This window comes from Columba livia, chromosome 1, assembly GCF_036013475.1.
Source record: "Columba livia isolate bColLiv1 breed racing homer chromosome 1, bColLiv1.pat.W.v2, whole genome shotgun sequence".
Taxonomy (NCBI): domain Eukaryota; kingdom Metazoa; phylum Chordata; class Aves; order Columbiformes; family Columbidae; genus Columba; species Columba livia.
Window position 1 is genome coordinate 102,560,119 of NC_088602.1, and position 12,999 is coordinate 102,573,117.

The 12,999-nt window shown below is 41.7% G+C and overlaps 1 protein-coding gene across 24 annotated transcripts in view; it reads left to right on the top strand.

Annotated features, from left to right (window-relative positions):
• The window catches only part of DMD (dystrophin), a 1,272,535-nt gene that overhangs the window by 834,839 nt on the left and 424,697 nt on the right, over positions 1 to 12,999 (top strand). For all 24 annotated transcript variants that reach the window (XM_065049958.1, XM_065049956.1, XM_065049960.1 and 21 more), the window contains one exon: positions 2,484 to 2,659. In XM_065049958.1, the coding sequence (XP_064906030.1) occupies positions 2,484 to 2,659 (176 nt within the window). The remainder of the gene's footprint in view (positions 1 to 2,483; positions 2,660 to 12,999) is intronic.

The following is a 12,999-nucleotide window of genomic DNA, read 5'->3' on the forward strand; positions in this document are numbered from 1 at the left end:
GGGCTCAGGAAGAGTATTTAAAGAGGTTTGTAATTAGCATTTTACTTTCTAATAATATACTGACTGGTGATTATTTGCCATTTAGAAAGGCTGGTGCAAAGATAACCTCAAATTTCTAAAAATTTTAATTCTGGACACTTTGGAGTTCAAGGACTAGAATTTCCCCTCTTTCCTTTTCTTGCCTTGATCTCCTATTCCATAAGTAGAGGGGTTTTTTGAGTTTGTTTGTTTGTTTGTTTGTTGTGTAAGTTGTATGGATATTAAGTTCATTCAGGTACATGCAATAGCACATTTTTTTCAGATGACTCACTGTAAATAAGCCACTTATTGTGATATATTTTTCCTTAGACTGGACATCTTATTGTACTGATTTACCAGTGTATTTCTCCCTATTGCATAATGCAAAGGCTCTTGCACTAAAATCAACACGAAACACCATGAATGAGTACAAAAACCAAAATATTTTAAAAATTTTAAGCTGGGCATTACCAAAACTGAAGTGTGTATTGGAAAGACCAGTGACTTTTCTGCCTCACAATAATAGAGAATATTTGCATTTAGGCAAACTACTTGTCCATAACTGCTATTTACTCCTAATAGAGAATTGTGTACCCCAAAATAACAGCCAAAGGTTGGACCAGGTGTTATTGTATTAATGTGCATCGTAGAAACACAAGAAAATCTGATACCTCATAGAGGCTTTTCTGGGTCTTAGAAGGTCTTGTAGCTTCTGCTACAGTAGTATCTTGAAATCTTACATGTTCCACAGGCAAAGCAAAGTGTGCTGGGACACTTTGGGCCAGCAGGTTGCTTGAGGCGATGTGACTGGGCGGTTGTAGCTTGCTAGGATCCAGCAGAAAAAAAAGTTTTCTCGTCTTGTAAAAACATAGTAAAACAGTCTGCAGATTATTGCAACTGTGGGGAAATGCTGCAGCAGCGAGCTGACATTGACCTCTGTGTCCCTAGTTGTGCTGCTATTGGTGTTCAAAATGTTGGTGTAAAATTTGTGCAGAAGTTGGAATAGGACATGCACCTGACTTTCTGCACTTCCACGCATTAGTAACTGGCAACTGAGGTGTGGTCATATTAAAACAAACTAACTTCAGGTGTGGTTCAGTTTGTGAATTTTCAATCATAATCTCATGCCTGAAGATCTAATGCACATGATATATTAAAAAGGCATGAGTAGTAGTCATGTTAATCTTTTACATTTCTGAAAGCTGTATCCTGTCTATTTTAACCAGTTCATGGATAAATTTAATGTTTGTATGCAGACTTACTAACTTGCTTGTTTAGAAAGAGAAGACAAACATATAATGTTGTTCCAGAGTGTGATATGCTAAAATATTTTGTTTCTTCCTGAAAAGGTAGATTTAGCGTTTTGCTTGAAAGCTTTTGTGTGTAGATAAGATTCAGACACACTTCCTGAGATTATGAAACCTATCATAAGTATGAATTGTTGAAGTTATTTCAGTTTCTGCTTATTTTAGCAGTAAACTGTTGAAAATTATTTTCCACTTCCCTGCTTGTACATTCTGAGGAATTCAAGGAAAAAATTACTCATGCTCTACTGATGATTATAGATATGGAAAGGTTGATTTCCTTATTTATAAGTATGAACTTTCTTAAACAGGCATACAGTATTAAAATCTAAGCTACAGATTCAGAACTGTGGTTTTTTTAAACACAGTGTAAGGTAGCAACAGGTATGATATCTTTTTATGATAAAAGGTGTAGAAAATATATTTTAATGCATTTAGTAAAACTTAGAAAATGGTTCATCTTGGTTATCTTTTGGTAGATTTGCATTTTGCTGTGTAAGTAGAAACAATGTAAGTAATACTTTTCCTTAGAAGTGTAGGTTCCCTCTTCCATGTGCCCCAATACTACCCTGCATGCCAAAAAAACAAACGAACTCCAAACCAAACAAAAAACCACACACACACACACACACACAAAAGAAAACAAACATGCACAAAAAGCCATGGGAGAATGGATTATCAGGCTTCGCACAACTGAAGTCAAACATGTTCTTAATGGAATCAAAAGAAGTACTTCAAAGAGTCTTTGCTTTCTTGAGATTACTTATTTGTGTTGATGGCTAATAGGAACTCTAAACGCTGTGCACTTTAAATTTTAAAGTGCTTCATAGGCTGTTAAATAAATATGGTTTGTATCTTTGGAGGTAGAGAAGTAGATTTGTTACAAGTTTTTCTTATTAATAAATCTGCAGAATGTTACTGTAATAATCTCTAGCAGAAAAGAATACGGGGGAAGAAAAAGACTGCAGAGATGCACTGTAAAGGTACTTGTTACTGAAACATGAGATGTATCTTTCTGTCTACTTGGCTTCGTAATTTTCATTTAGAATTCAGAGGAGAGCTCAAAGTTTCACCTCTTTCCATCTGGCCAGTATGCGAGGAAGGGTTTTGTTTCATGCTTGACATTTTTATGAATACATGTATTCATTTGGTAATTTTCAGGAGCTCCAGGATGGCATTGGGCGACAGCAAACTGTTCTCAAAGCATTGAATGTAACTGGTGAAGAGATTATTGAGCAGTCATCAACAGCAGATGCTAAGGTGCTGAAGGAACAACTGGAAAGTTTGAATACCCAGTGGCAGGAGATCTGCAAACAATTGGTGGAGAAGAAAAAGAGGTAGGTTAAAAAAGAGCATAAATATTGCGAAATTGTTATTGGTTATTTTAGATTTGCTTCTGGCATTCAATGAAGCTCTCAACTTCTAGTGTTTTCATATTCATAACAAATTATCAATAATAAAATTTCACATCCCTGTTCTTTTTTTAAAATTCTTTTTTCCACTTATTCCTGTCAGTGACCATCACTCCCTTCCATATTCCACACTTATAATTCCACTTATAATGTCAAAAACCAAACAAACAAACAAAACAAAAAACCCAACAAAAGACAAACAAACAAACATGATTGCTTGGTTAAAAGTAGAACAGAATGGAGCTTCATTTATGTAATGTGCAGTCTTTTTAACGTCTTTCTATTTGATAGTATGTAATTGAAATATCTCTCGGTAGTACTAATAATACCTTAGCTAATTGATACATTTAATCCTAATCTAATGCACTTCTTATCATTGCTGCCATTAATATCTGCATTTCATAGGTTAATTTAATGTTATTTGTAATCACTTGTGGATCAATTTGTTTTTCTCCTGCAGTCACAGGAAGCTAGAGCACTTGAGTTACAGATAATATGGCAATGGTTTGTGTTACAGGTTATACTAGATTTATAAAGGCATATATTCTTAACTCAGATGCTAGGCTGAAATTGACATGGCATTCTGCTTTAAAATACAGTCTCTGGTAAAGCTTTCTTCATGCATGTTTTTTAAAAATCAAAATATTCCTTATTGAGATATGCTTGACATTTGCTAGGAGAACTAGTAACATGCAGCACTTTTTTACTTCTGATGTGTCATTTATCTTTGTTTTCAGTTGTGGGGCAAAAGCTGTGAAAATGTTTGCCTGAGTGTATATATATAAACATATATATACACTATATATACTATATACTATATACACTATACTATAAACTATACATATACTATATAAACTATATATATACACTATATAAATGATATATACTATATATACTCTCTCTATATATGCCTATATATATATAAACTTACTGCTCTTCACAAAGTTGTTAAACTACATCACAATGAACTCAGACATTTCCATGTGGTTTTGGGCCATGATCCTTCCCTTCCTCTGTGGGAATGATTTCCTGCTGTGCCTTTGTCTCCTGCTGTTTTTTAGAGGTGGTTATTCTAGCACTCCTTGAAGGGTCAACATTTTGAACAAAACCGTTAAAACTACAAATAATCACCAAAAGTAAAGTCATGTTGAAAAGAGAAACTAGTTCCTTTCACACCTTAAGCAACCAATTGTTTTCTGATTGAAATACATTTTTGCTGCATTAACAGCACCTCTTTTGAAAGCTTACTATTGAGTTTAATATTGATTAAAGTTTCTCTTGGAGCCAGCCCAGCGAGAGCCGGAGCCGGCGGGGTTCAGCCGACCACGAGGTTCAGCCGAGATTAGGAAGCTCAGAGGGAAACGTACAGGGACAGCGTGATTCCCGTCGAGTCCCGATCCCTGTAGCCCCGGCAGCCATTGCGAGAGAGCGTCTGACGTGGCGGGGGGCGTTCCCGTGGTGATGGTGACCACACCCCCTCCTCTTGCCTTGAAAAATCCTTTGGGAGGGCAGAGACTAGTTGCTGCCCACCAGGTGCAGAGAGGAGCAACCAGGTTGTGTAGTGGGTGAGTCCCACCCACACTGTGCTGCAGCAGCAGGTGTGGTAGCTTGTGTAGCAGGGTGCAGAGAGCACTTGTCACTTGTCAGCCCCTCTAACTTATTGTCAGCATCCCAGACTGCTGACAACCATGGTCGCCTCCAGGAGGAGAGCTTGTCTGAAACAGACTGTGGCTATGCAGACTGAGGAGGTTCTGTCCCGAACGGTGGCTGTTCAGTTCTCCGGCTGCAGGGAGTGCCAGAGCCTGCTGCTGCCGGGGGAGGGAGGCCAGCACTCCACCTGTGTGAGGTGTGAGCAGGTGCAAGACCTGCTCGACATGGTTGTGAAACTTAAAGAGGAGGTTGAGATGCTGAGGACCATCAGGGAGTGCGAAACGGAGGTCGACTGGTGGAGTAACACCCTGACATGCCAGTCAGAAAGATCCCAGGGAGGTACCCCCCAAAAGGAGATGGACCTCCTGCCCTCTCGGACAGAGGCGGAAGTCCGGAGACAGCCCTGCCCTTGTTGCTGTCAGGCAGAGGTAGGGGACCTAAAAGATGACGAGGGTTGGAAGTGTATTCCGGTTTGGTGTCACGGGCAGCCCCCGTCCCTGCCTGCTTTGTCTCCCCAGGTGCCCCTCCGTAATAGGTTTGAGGCCCTGGATCTTGAAGAAGAGGTAGGTGAGGAGGTGGTGCCAAGCCTGCCTACAAGATCACATAGGAAGAGGCGGTTGACTTCACAACTTAAGACTGCCTCTGATAAGAAAGAAAGAAGGGTGATTGTAATAGGAAATTCCCTTCTGAAAGGAACAGAGGGCCCAATATGCAGAGTTGACCCTCATCTTAGGGAAGTTTGTAGTCTACCTGGAGCCTGGATCAAGGATATTGCTAGAGAGCTCCCCAAATTGGTGCACTCGACAGACTACTACCCGCTGCTGGTCTTCCAGACAGATGGGGAGGAAGCTGCTTCCCGTAGTCTGAGAGGAATGAAGAATGATTTCAAGGTCTTGGGAAGGATGGTGAAAGACTCAGGGGCTCAAGTGATCTTCTCTTCACTCCTTCCATCTTCAAGGGACGATGTGGGATGGAATAGGAAAATTCAGTCTCTTAATGCTTGGCTCCAAGACTGGTGCTACAGGCAGGGCTTTGGATTTTTTGATAATGGTTGGTTTTATAAGTCACCAGTCCGGACAGTGTCACGCGGGAAAGGTTTATCTCACAGGGGCAAAAGGATGCTGGGGCAGGAATTAGCTGGGCTCATTTGGAGAGCTTTAAACTAGGCTCGAAGGGGGATGGGGTTGTAGCTGGGCTTGTTCCAGTGGGGCAGCATTCTAAAACTGATGAGGACCGGGTGGCCTCCTATGCCCCTAGGGAGAAATTGGTGTGCTCTGCTCGCTCCCTGAAATGCCTGTACACCAATGCGCGCAGCATGGGGAATAAGCAGGAGGAGTTAGAATCCTGTGTTCGGTCGGGAGATTATGATCTGGTGGCAATTACGGAAACATGGTGGGACAGTTCACATGACTGGAATGTGGTCATGGATGGCTATGCCCTTTTCAGGAAAGACAGGTCAGCCAGGCGTGGTGGTGGAGTTGCTCTCTATGTGAGAGAGCAACTACAATGTAATAAATTCTGCCCAGGAGCGGATGACAAGCGAGTTGAGAGTGTATAGGTCAGGATCAAGGGGCAGGCTGGCAGGGGTGACACTGTTGTGGGCGTCTGTTACAGGCCACCAGATCAGGCTGAGGAAGCTGATGAGGCCTTCTATGGGCAGTTGAGAGTGGCCTCACAGTCACAGGCCCTGGTTGTTGTGGGGGATTTTAACTTCCCTGGTGTTTGCTGGAAGGACCATTCAGCCAGCCAGCCACAGTCCAGGAGGTTCCTCCAGTGCATTGATGATAACTTCCTCATGCAGATGGTGGAGGAGCCGACTAGGAGAGGTGCACTGCTGGATCTCATCCTCACTAACAAGGAGGGTCTGGTCGAAGCAGTAAAGGTTGAGGGCTGCCTGGGTTGCAGTGACCACGAGATGGTGGAGTTCAGCATCTTGGGTGGCAGGAACAGAATAGCAAGTAGAATTGCAACCCTGGACTTTAGCAGGGCTAACTTTGGCCTTTTCAAGCAATCGCTGGGGGAAATCCCATGGGCAAGACTGCTTGAAGGAAAAGGGGCCCAAGATAGCTGGATTGCATTCAGAGATTGCTTCTTCCACGCTCAGGATCAGAGCATCCCCACACGAAGGAAGTCAAGGAAGGGAGCCAGGAGGCCTGCGTGGTTGAATAGGGATCTGTTGGGTGTGCTCAAGCAGAAGAGGAGAGTTTACAGGTCGTGGAAGCAGGGGCTGGCCACTTGGGAAGAATATAAGGCTGCTGTTAGAGGATGTAGGAAGGCAGCTAGGATAGCCAAGGCCTCCTTAGAATTACAGCTGGCGAGAGGGGTCAAGGACAGCAAAAAGAACTTCTTCAAATACATAGCAGATAAAACTAATACCAGAGGCAATGTAGGCCCACTGATGGATGGGGTGGGTGCCCTGGTGGCAGAAGATACAGAGAAGGCAGAATTACTGAGTGCCTTCTTTGTCTCTATCTACTCTGCCGGAGGCTGTCCTGAGGAGCCCTGTATCCCAGAGACCCCGGATGAAGCCAGGTCAATGGAGGAGTTTGCTTTAGTCGATGAGGACTGGGTTAGGGAGCAATTAAATAGTCTGGACATCCATAAATCCTTGGGTCCAGATGGGATGCATCCATGGGTGCTGTGGGAGCTGGCTGAAGTCATTGCTGGACCGCTCTCCATCATCTTTGCCAAGTCTTGGGAAACGGGGGAGGTGCCCGAGGATTGGAGGAAAGCAAATGTCACTTCAGTCTTCAAAAAGGGCAAGAAGGAGGACCTGGGTAATTATAGACCGGTCAGCCTCACCTCTGTCCCTGGGAAAGTAATGGAACAGCTTATCCTTGGTGCCATCTCGAGGCATATCAAGGATAAGAGGGTTATTAGGGGCAGTCAGCATGGCTTTACCAAGGGTAAGTCATGCTTGACCAACCTCATAGCCTTTTATGAGAATGTAACAAGGTGGATGGATGATGGCAGAGCGGTGGATGTGGTCTACCTTGACTTCAGTAAAGCCTTTGACACAGTCTCCCACAGCATCCTCACAGCTAAGTTGAGGAGGTGTGGTGTAGACAATAGAGTAGTGAGGTGGGTTGCAAACTGGCTTAAGGAGAGAAGCCAGAGAGTGGTAGTCAATGGTGCGGAGTCTAGTTGGAGGCCAGTATCTAGTGGAGTGCCTCAGGGGTCAGTACTGGGGCCAATATTATTGAATATATTTATCAACGATTTAGACGAGGGAATAGAGTGTACTATCAGCAAGTTTGCTGATGACACTAAGCTGGGAGGGGTGGCTGACACGCCAGAAGGCTGTGCTGCCATCCAGCGGGACCTGGACAGGCTGGAGAGTTGGGTGGGGAATAACCTGATGAAATTTAACAAGGGAAAGTGTAGAGTCCTGCATCTGGGCAGGAACAACCCCAGGTTCCAGTATAGGTTGGGAAATTACATAATAGAGAGCAGTGTAGGGGAAAGGGACCTGGGGGTCCTGGTGGACAGGAGCATGACCATGAGCCAGCACTGTGCCCTTGTGGCCAGGAAGGCCAATGGCATCCTGGGGTGTATTATAAGGGGGGTGGTTAGTAGGTCGAGAGAGGTTCTCCTTCCCCTCTACTCCGCCCTGGTGAGACCACACCTGGAATATTGTGTCCAGTTCTGGGCCCCTCAGTTCCAGAAGGACAGGGAACTGCTGGAGAGGGTCCAGCGTAGGGCAACGAAGATGATTAAGGGAGTGGAGCACCTCCCTTATGAAGAAAAGCTGAGGGAGCTGGGTCTCTTTAGTTTGGAGAAGAGGAGACTAAGGGGGGACCTCATTAATGTTTATAAATATACAAAGGGTGAGTGCCATGAGGATGGAGCCAGGCTCATCTCGGTGGCAAACAACGATAGGACAAGGGGTTATGGGTTCGAGCTGGAACACAAGAGGTTCCACTTAAATTTGAGAAAAAACTTCTTCTCAGTGAGGGTGACAGAGCACTGGAACAGGCTGCCCAGGGAGGTTGTGGAGCCTCCTTCTCTGGAGACATTCAAAACCCGCCTGGACATGTTCCTGTGCGACCTCACCTAGGCATTCCTGCTCCAGCAGGGGGATTGGACTAGATGATCTTTTGAGGTCCCTTCCGATCCCAAACATACTGTGATACTGTGATGTTAAAAGAAAAAGACACAATAAGTAGGCTATAACTGTCAGAAGCTACAGTGATGCTTTAAATATTTTTCTGCTGTATTTCCAGGTGTTGATGGTAATGCTACTTGTTACACAAGGAAGTCCTTGGCCTTTATTTATCACACTAAAAGCTGTTCTTCTGTACAATGGAAACTCATCTGTGTTTCCAAGCCTTAACTTTTTACATAAGTGCTAACACTTACAAAACAATTACACATAATTTTAATAGCCCTGTAAGCTGCTGCAGCAAGCATAGAAGAAAGAGATTGGTGGTGGAGCTTTGTTTGAGAACATGAAAGATGTTCCAGTTCCAGTTAAGATTGGTGTTGTACTTTCCTTCATTTAACAATAGAAATGTGTGTCTGAATGCTGTTTTGGCTCAAAGGTGATGTTAACAGTATATGGAATTTCTTGGCATATCCTGTATTTTAAGGAAGTCTAGCATCTGTTAAATGGGAGTAATACAGTAATGTTCCCTAGAAGAAGAATCTTTATTAAACACTTGCACATACCTCCTTCCGTTTGGTCTGTTTGGCTTGTTGACTGGTTAGTTTGTTTGCTTCTGGAACAACAGCTTGAGTAATTTTGAGGACAATGATTGCAGAGACCTAGTGAACTCTGCACGAATAAATGCATTGCTGTAGAAGGAATACAGATAGAATTGTTTTAAACTGATATAAATGCTTTTGATGTACTGTAGTGAGATCCATGCACATAAGGATGGAGGAGTTTGCACTTCTATTCATTGCCCAGTCTTCCTGGCTCTGTCAGAGACAGGAAATGCTTTTTGCTCCCATGTCTTGGAAACAGATCCTACCCTTATTATGGGTGCTGCCTCCCAGTACATGCTTTTTCTTTTTCTCTCTCATCTTTTCACTCTTACATATTGGATTTTTAAAGAAAAGAAGCCTAGGTGACAGGAATATGTGGTGTGTTCTAGCTAGGTCTCAATTATTGATGATCCTAGGCATGAAAAGACTGTAGGCTTGTCTGCTGCGCAGTCTTCATATAGCTTTGGTGTCATGGGATTTTCAACTCTCTTATGCTCTGACTTCTTTCAGTTGTTCGTTAGATATTCTAATTTGGTTTGGAATACAGTTAAGTTCTTGGTTTTTAGAACCTGAAACCCATGTCACCCAATGTACCTTAATTTTTCATTAAGAACAAAGCTTGGGGCAAACAAGAAAAGTTGAAGAAAGTGACCTCTACTTGCTTCTCCTGCACTTCTTCCTCGCTCAGATTCTCACCTATATGTGTCTCAGTCTATGTTTGTATAAGAGTCATTTTATTGAAACCACTATTGCATAGATAGCATCGAGTATGACTATCACTAGCAATTGCAGCAAAGTGGTGCTCAGCTAAGTCATGTCAAGAAATATGTACCTGAACTCAATCTGTGTTATCATATCTGGGTTTTGAACAGGAGCCATGCCAGATATCTGAACACTAACTTCAGTATCTCTTTGGCTGTACCACTGCCTCAGTCTATACACCCTGGTCTTCTAGATCTTGCTCTGTATTGGGTTTTTGGGTTTTGTTTTTGTGTGGGTTTTTTTTTTTTGTTAGTTTGTTTGTTTTGGTGTTGCTTGTTTGTTTGTTTTTCTGTCCAAGATGTCACTGCTAGCAGTCCAAAAGAGCAAATATAGTCATGTCATTGTCCATTGCATAGATTGTTTTCCAAACCAACTCTTGAGCCAGTGTGCTTATATTTTTGTGTCACTTAAGTTTCAATAGTTCTTTAATATTTATCTTTCCTAAAAATTAAAATTTTCACAGTTAAAAGAAGTTAACGATTATGAGGGTGATTCTAAGTTTTTTGTGCCATTTTGAGAGTGATAGAACTGTATTTTAAAACCATAATGCAAAAAAATGGTGTTGAAGGGAGAGCAAACTGGCTATAAGACATTTTCATTTAATTAAATTTAATTTAAAGAAAAAAAAAACATATGAACACTTAGTATCTTTTACAAATCAGAAAACTTGTAATTTTTAAAAAAATAAAATTATAATTTTTTAAAATAGAATTAATGTTTTATTCTTTGTAGTCAATACATTGCACTCTGCTTTGAAATCTGATTCTCAGCAGTTCAGACAGAAGACTAGTCATCAGTTGAAATTTTTGTTTTCTATTTGATTTTATTGGCTCAGCAGATCTCAAGATAAAGGAAGCGGTAAGAAATTAGCAATTGAATGGGTTCCAGACATGAAATCTTACAGTGATTTCTAATTCAAGTGTAATGTTGCTAAGCATTATTTAAATAGCAAGGAAACTTTAGATGCTGTTTATTTTGCTGTTGCTTACCGAGATGAAAGAACTTGATTTTTATAATCCTGCACAGTTTACAGATGGAGCATAAGCCATTTCAGACATATTTCTCAAGCCAAATTCAAACATATCAGCTGGGGGATGGTGGGGCAGATAACAGAAGTAACAGAAACTACAGCATATTTTTGTAAGGTGCATGAATGTGAGAATTTAGTTGGAAACAGAGGTGTATGGTGACATTTCCAAGAATGTCCTGACATTAAGCTGTCTCAGGTACTCAAATGATGAGCTGATCATAGGAAACTAAAAATGAGTGGATACGCAACAAGTGGCAGATGATCTTCATCATAGATAAATGCGACACAATGAATATTTCAGAGCAACAGGCTATATCATGCTCACATGATACTGAGCTTGCAAATGACAGTTATAACTCAAGAAAGTGATCCTGGCACTATTACTGACAGCATTTGCAGGCTCAGTATGGAGAGGCAGCCAAAATAGCCATGACATTTTGGGCAGCATTGTCATGTCTTGCCCATAGGTATGAGTGGGGAGAGAGGTGACTCAAGTTCATGGGTCCACTTGGTTGGAAAACAGTATGCACAATACCGAAGGTCTGTAAATGAAAGGCTGGTGGGTGGACACCCCCAGTGCTTGCACAAGGTGGGCCTTTTTAGTCCTCTGGATTGTCTGCTTGCTTTGCTTCTACTAATTTGTTCTGTGTGAGAACGTATAATTGTCACTGCATTGATAAGGAACACTGTAAATTCAGAATATTTCCTGTAATCATCAAGAACCCTGTGCTTGGTTGACTTGAAAAGAGAAGACGATACATGATATAATTTTGAGAGTTTCAATGTATTAATCCAGTTTTCCTAAATAATTTGGAATATACATTAAAATACCTGTATAGGAACTGTAAAAAAGATCATACCCATGAAATTCTAGAAATAACTGAAACTGATCATAAGTTCACTAGACACTAATGTTAATCATAGTGGTAGGTTGGGAGATTTATCGAATGAGAATTATCATGACCATAAAAGGACAATTTAAATAAAAACAGGCAAGAAAACAGAACAAAACAATTTCAGGAACCTGTACTGCTCTTCAGTAAAAAAGAAGCTGGTTTTTGAGTTTTAAAAGGTCAAATGTTGATCCCAGGCAAAGCACAGACTTAATATTGGCTTTGAATCTCCTTTCTTTGGTACTGAAGATCAAGAGGTTATGCTCGAGTTATGTTTGTGTAGGATGTTATCTTTCATTTGCCTTTATCAAAGAGTTTCAAAGCTGTAGAAGTTTGAATTCAGTGTTTAATGTTTCTGTATCTTGCAGTTTAATCCATCCAGCTAAGAATTAGATGAGAATGTAATTTTAGCGCATGCAGTCATTTTACCTTACTGCAAATTTTGGAATAAACCAGGCAGTTGAATAAAGTGAAGCCTTATTGAAAGCCTGATACACTGATAGTTGGCAAATTGGGAATTTAATTGAGTTTTTGTTACCATTTTGCTGCAAGTGGCATGTTTTGGAGAGGTCTGAGTTTGTACTCTGGGACAGCGTTACTCAAACAGAAAGGGAGACCTTAGAGTCTCGGGCAAGTCACACTGGCCCCTTGAATAGATGCTACTAACCCCAGACAAAAAAAGGGAGAAAAAAACCTGTTTCTTCCTCTTCATACAACAGCAATCATTTTGAAAATCTTCTCAACTGCACCACCAGAAGATCTCTGTCTTTTTTTCCCCTGAGGTGTATCAGGCCATATTATGCTGTGCATGTCCGTGCTGAGTTGTGCCTCTGGGGACTTAAGGCGGTGGTGGCTTCTCATCAGGGCACTTGTGTGCACTGAGGTGCCCAGGTGGTGACAACCCCAGGGCTGCAGTTGCAGTGTGGTGCTGCACCTTGTCTCCTGCTGCTGGAACACATGGGCCAGGCAGAGCCAATCAAGGGATCATAATCATGAGGAGAAGCAACATCTCACATAGGAGCTTGATAAGGTGAAGGCTCATAAATGAGGTCATTGACAGACTTGTAACAGTGGTGCTGGCTGGTCTTTGTATTTTTGATCTTCTTTAAAAATTTCTTGTGTAATTTTTGAAAACAGATGCCCAGGAATTAGATTCCTTCACTGTTTCAGAAGTAAGAAGGTTGTTTGGTTTTTTTTGTTTTTTTTTTTTTTTTTTTTAATTC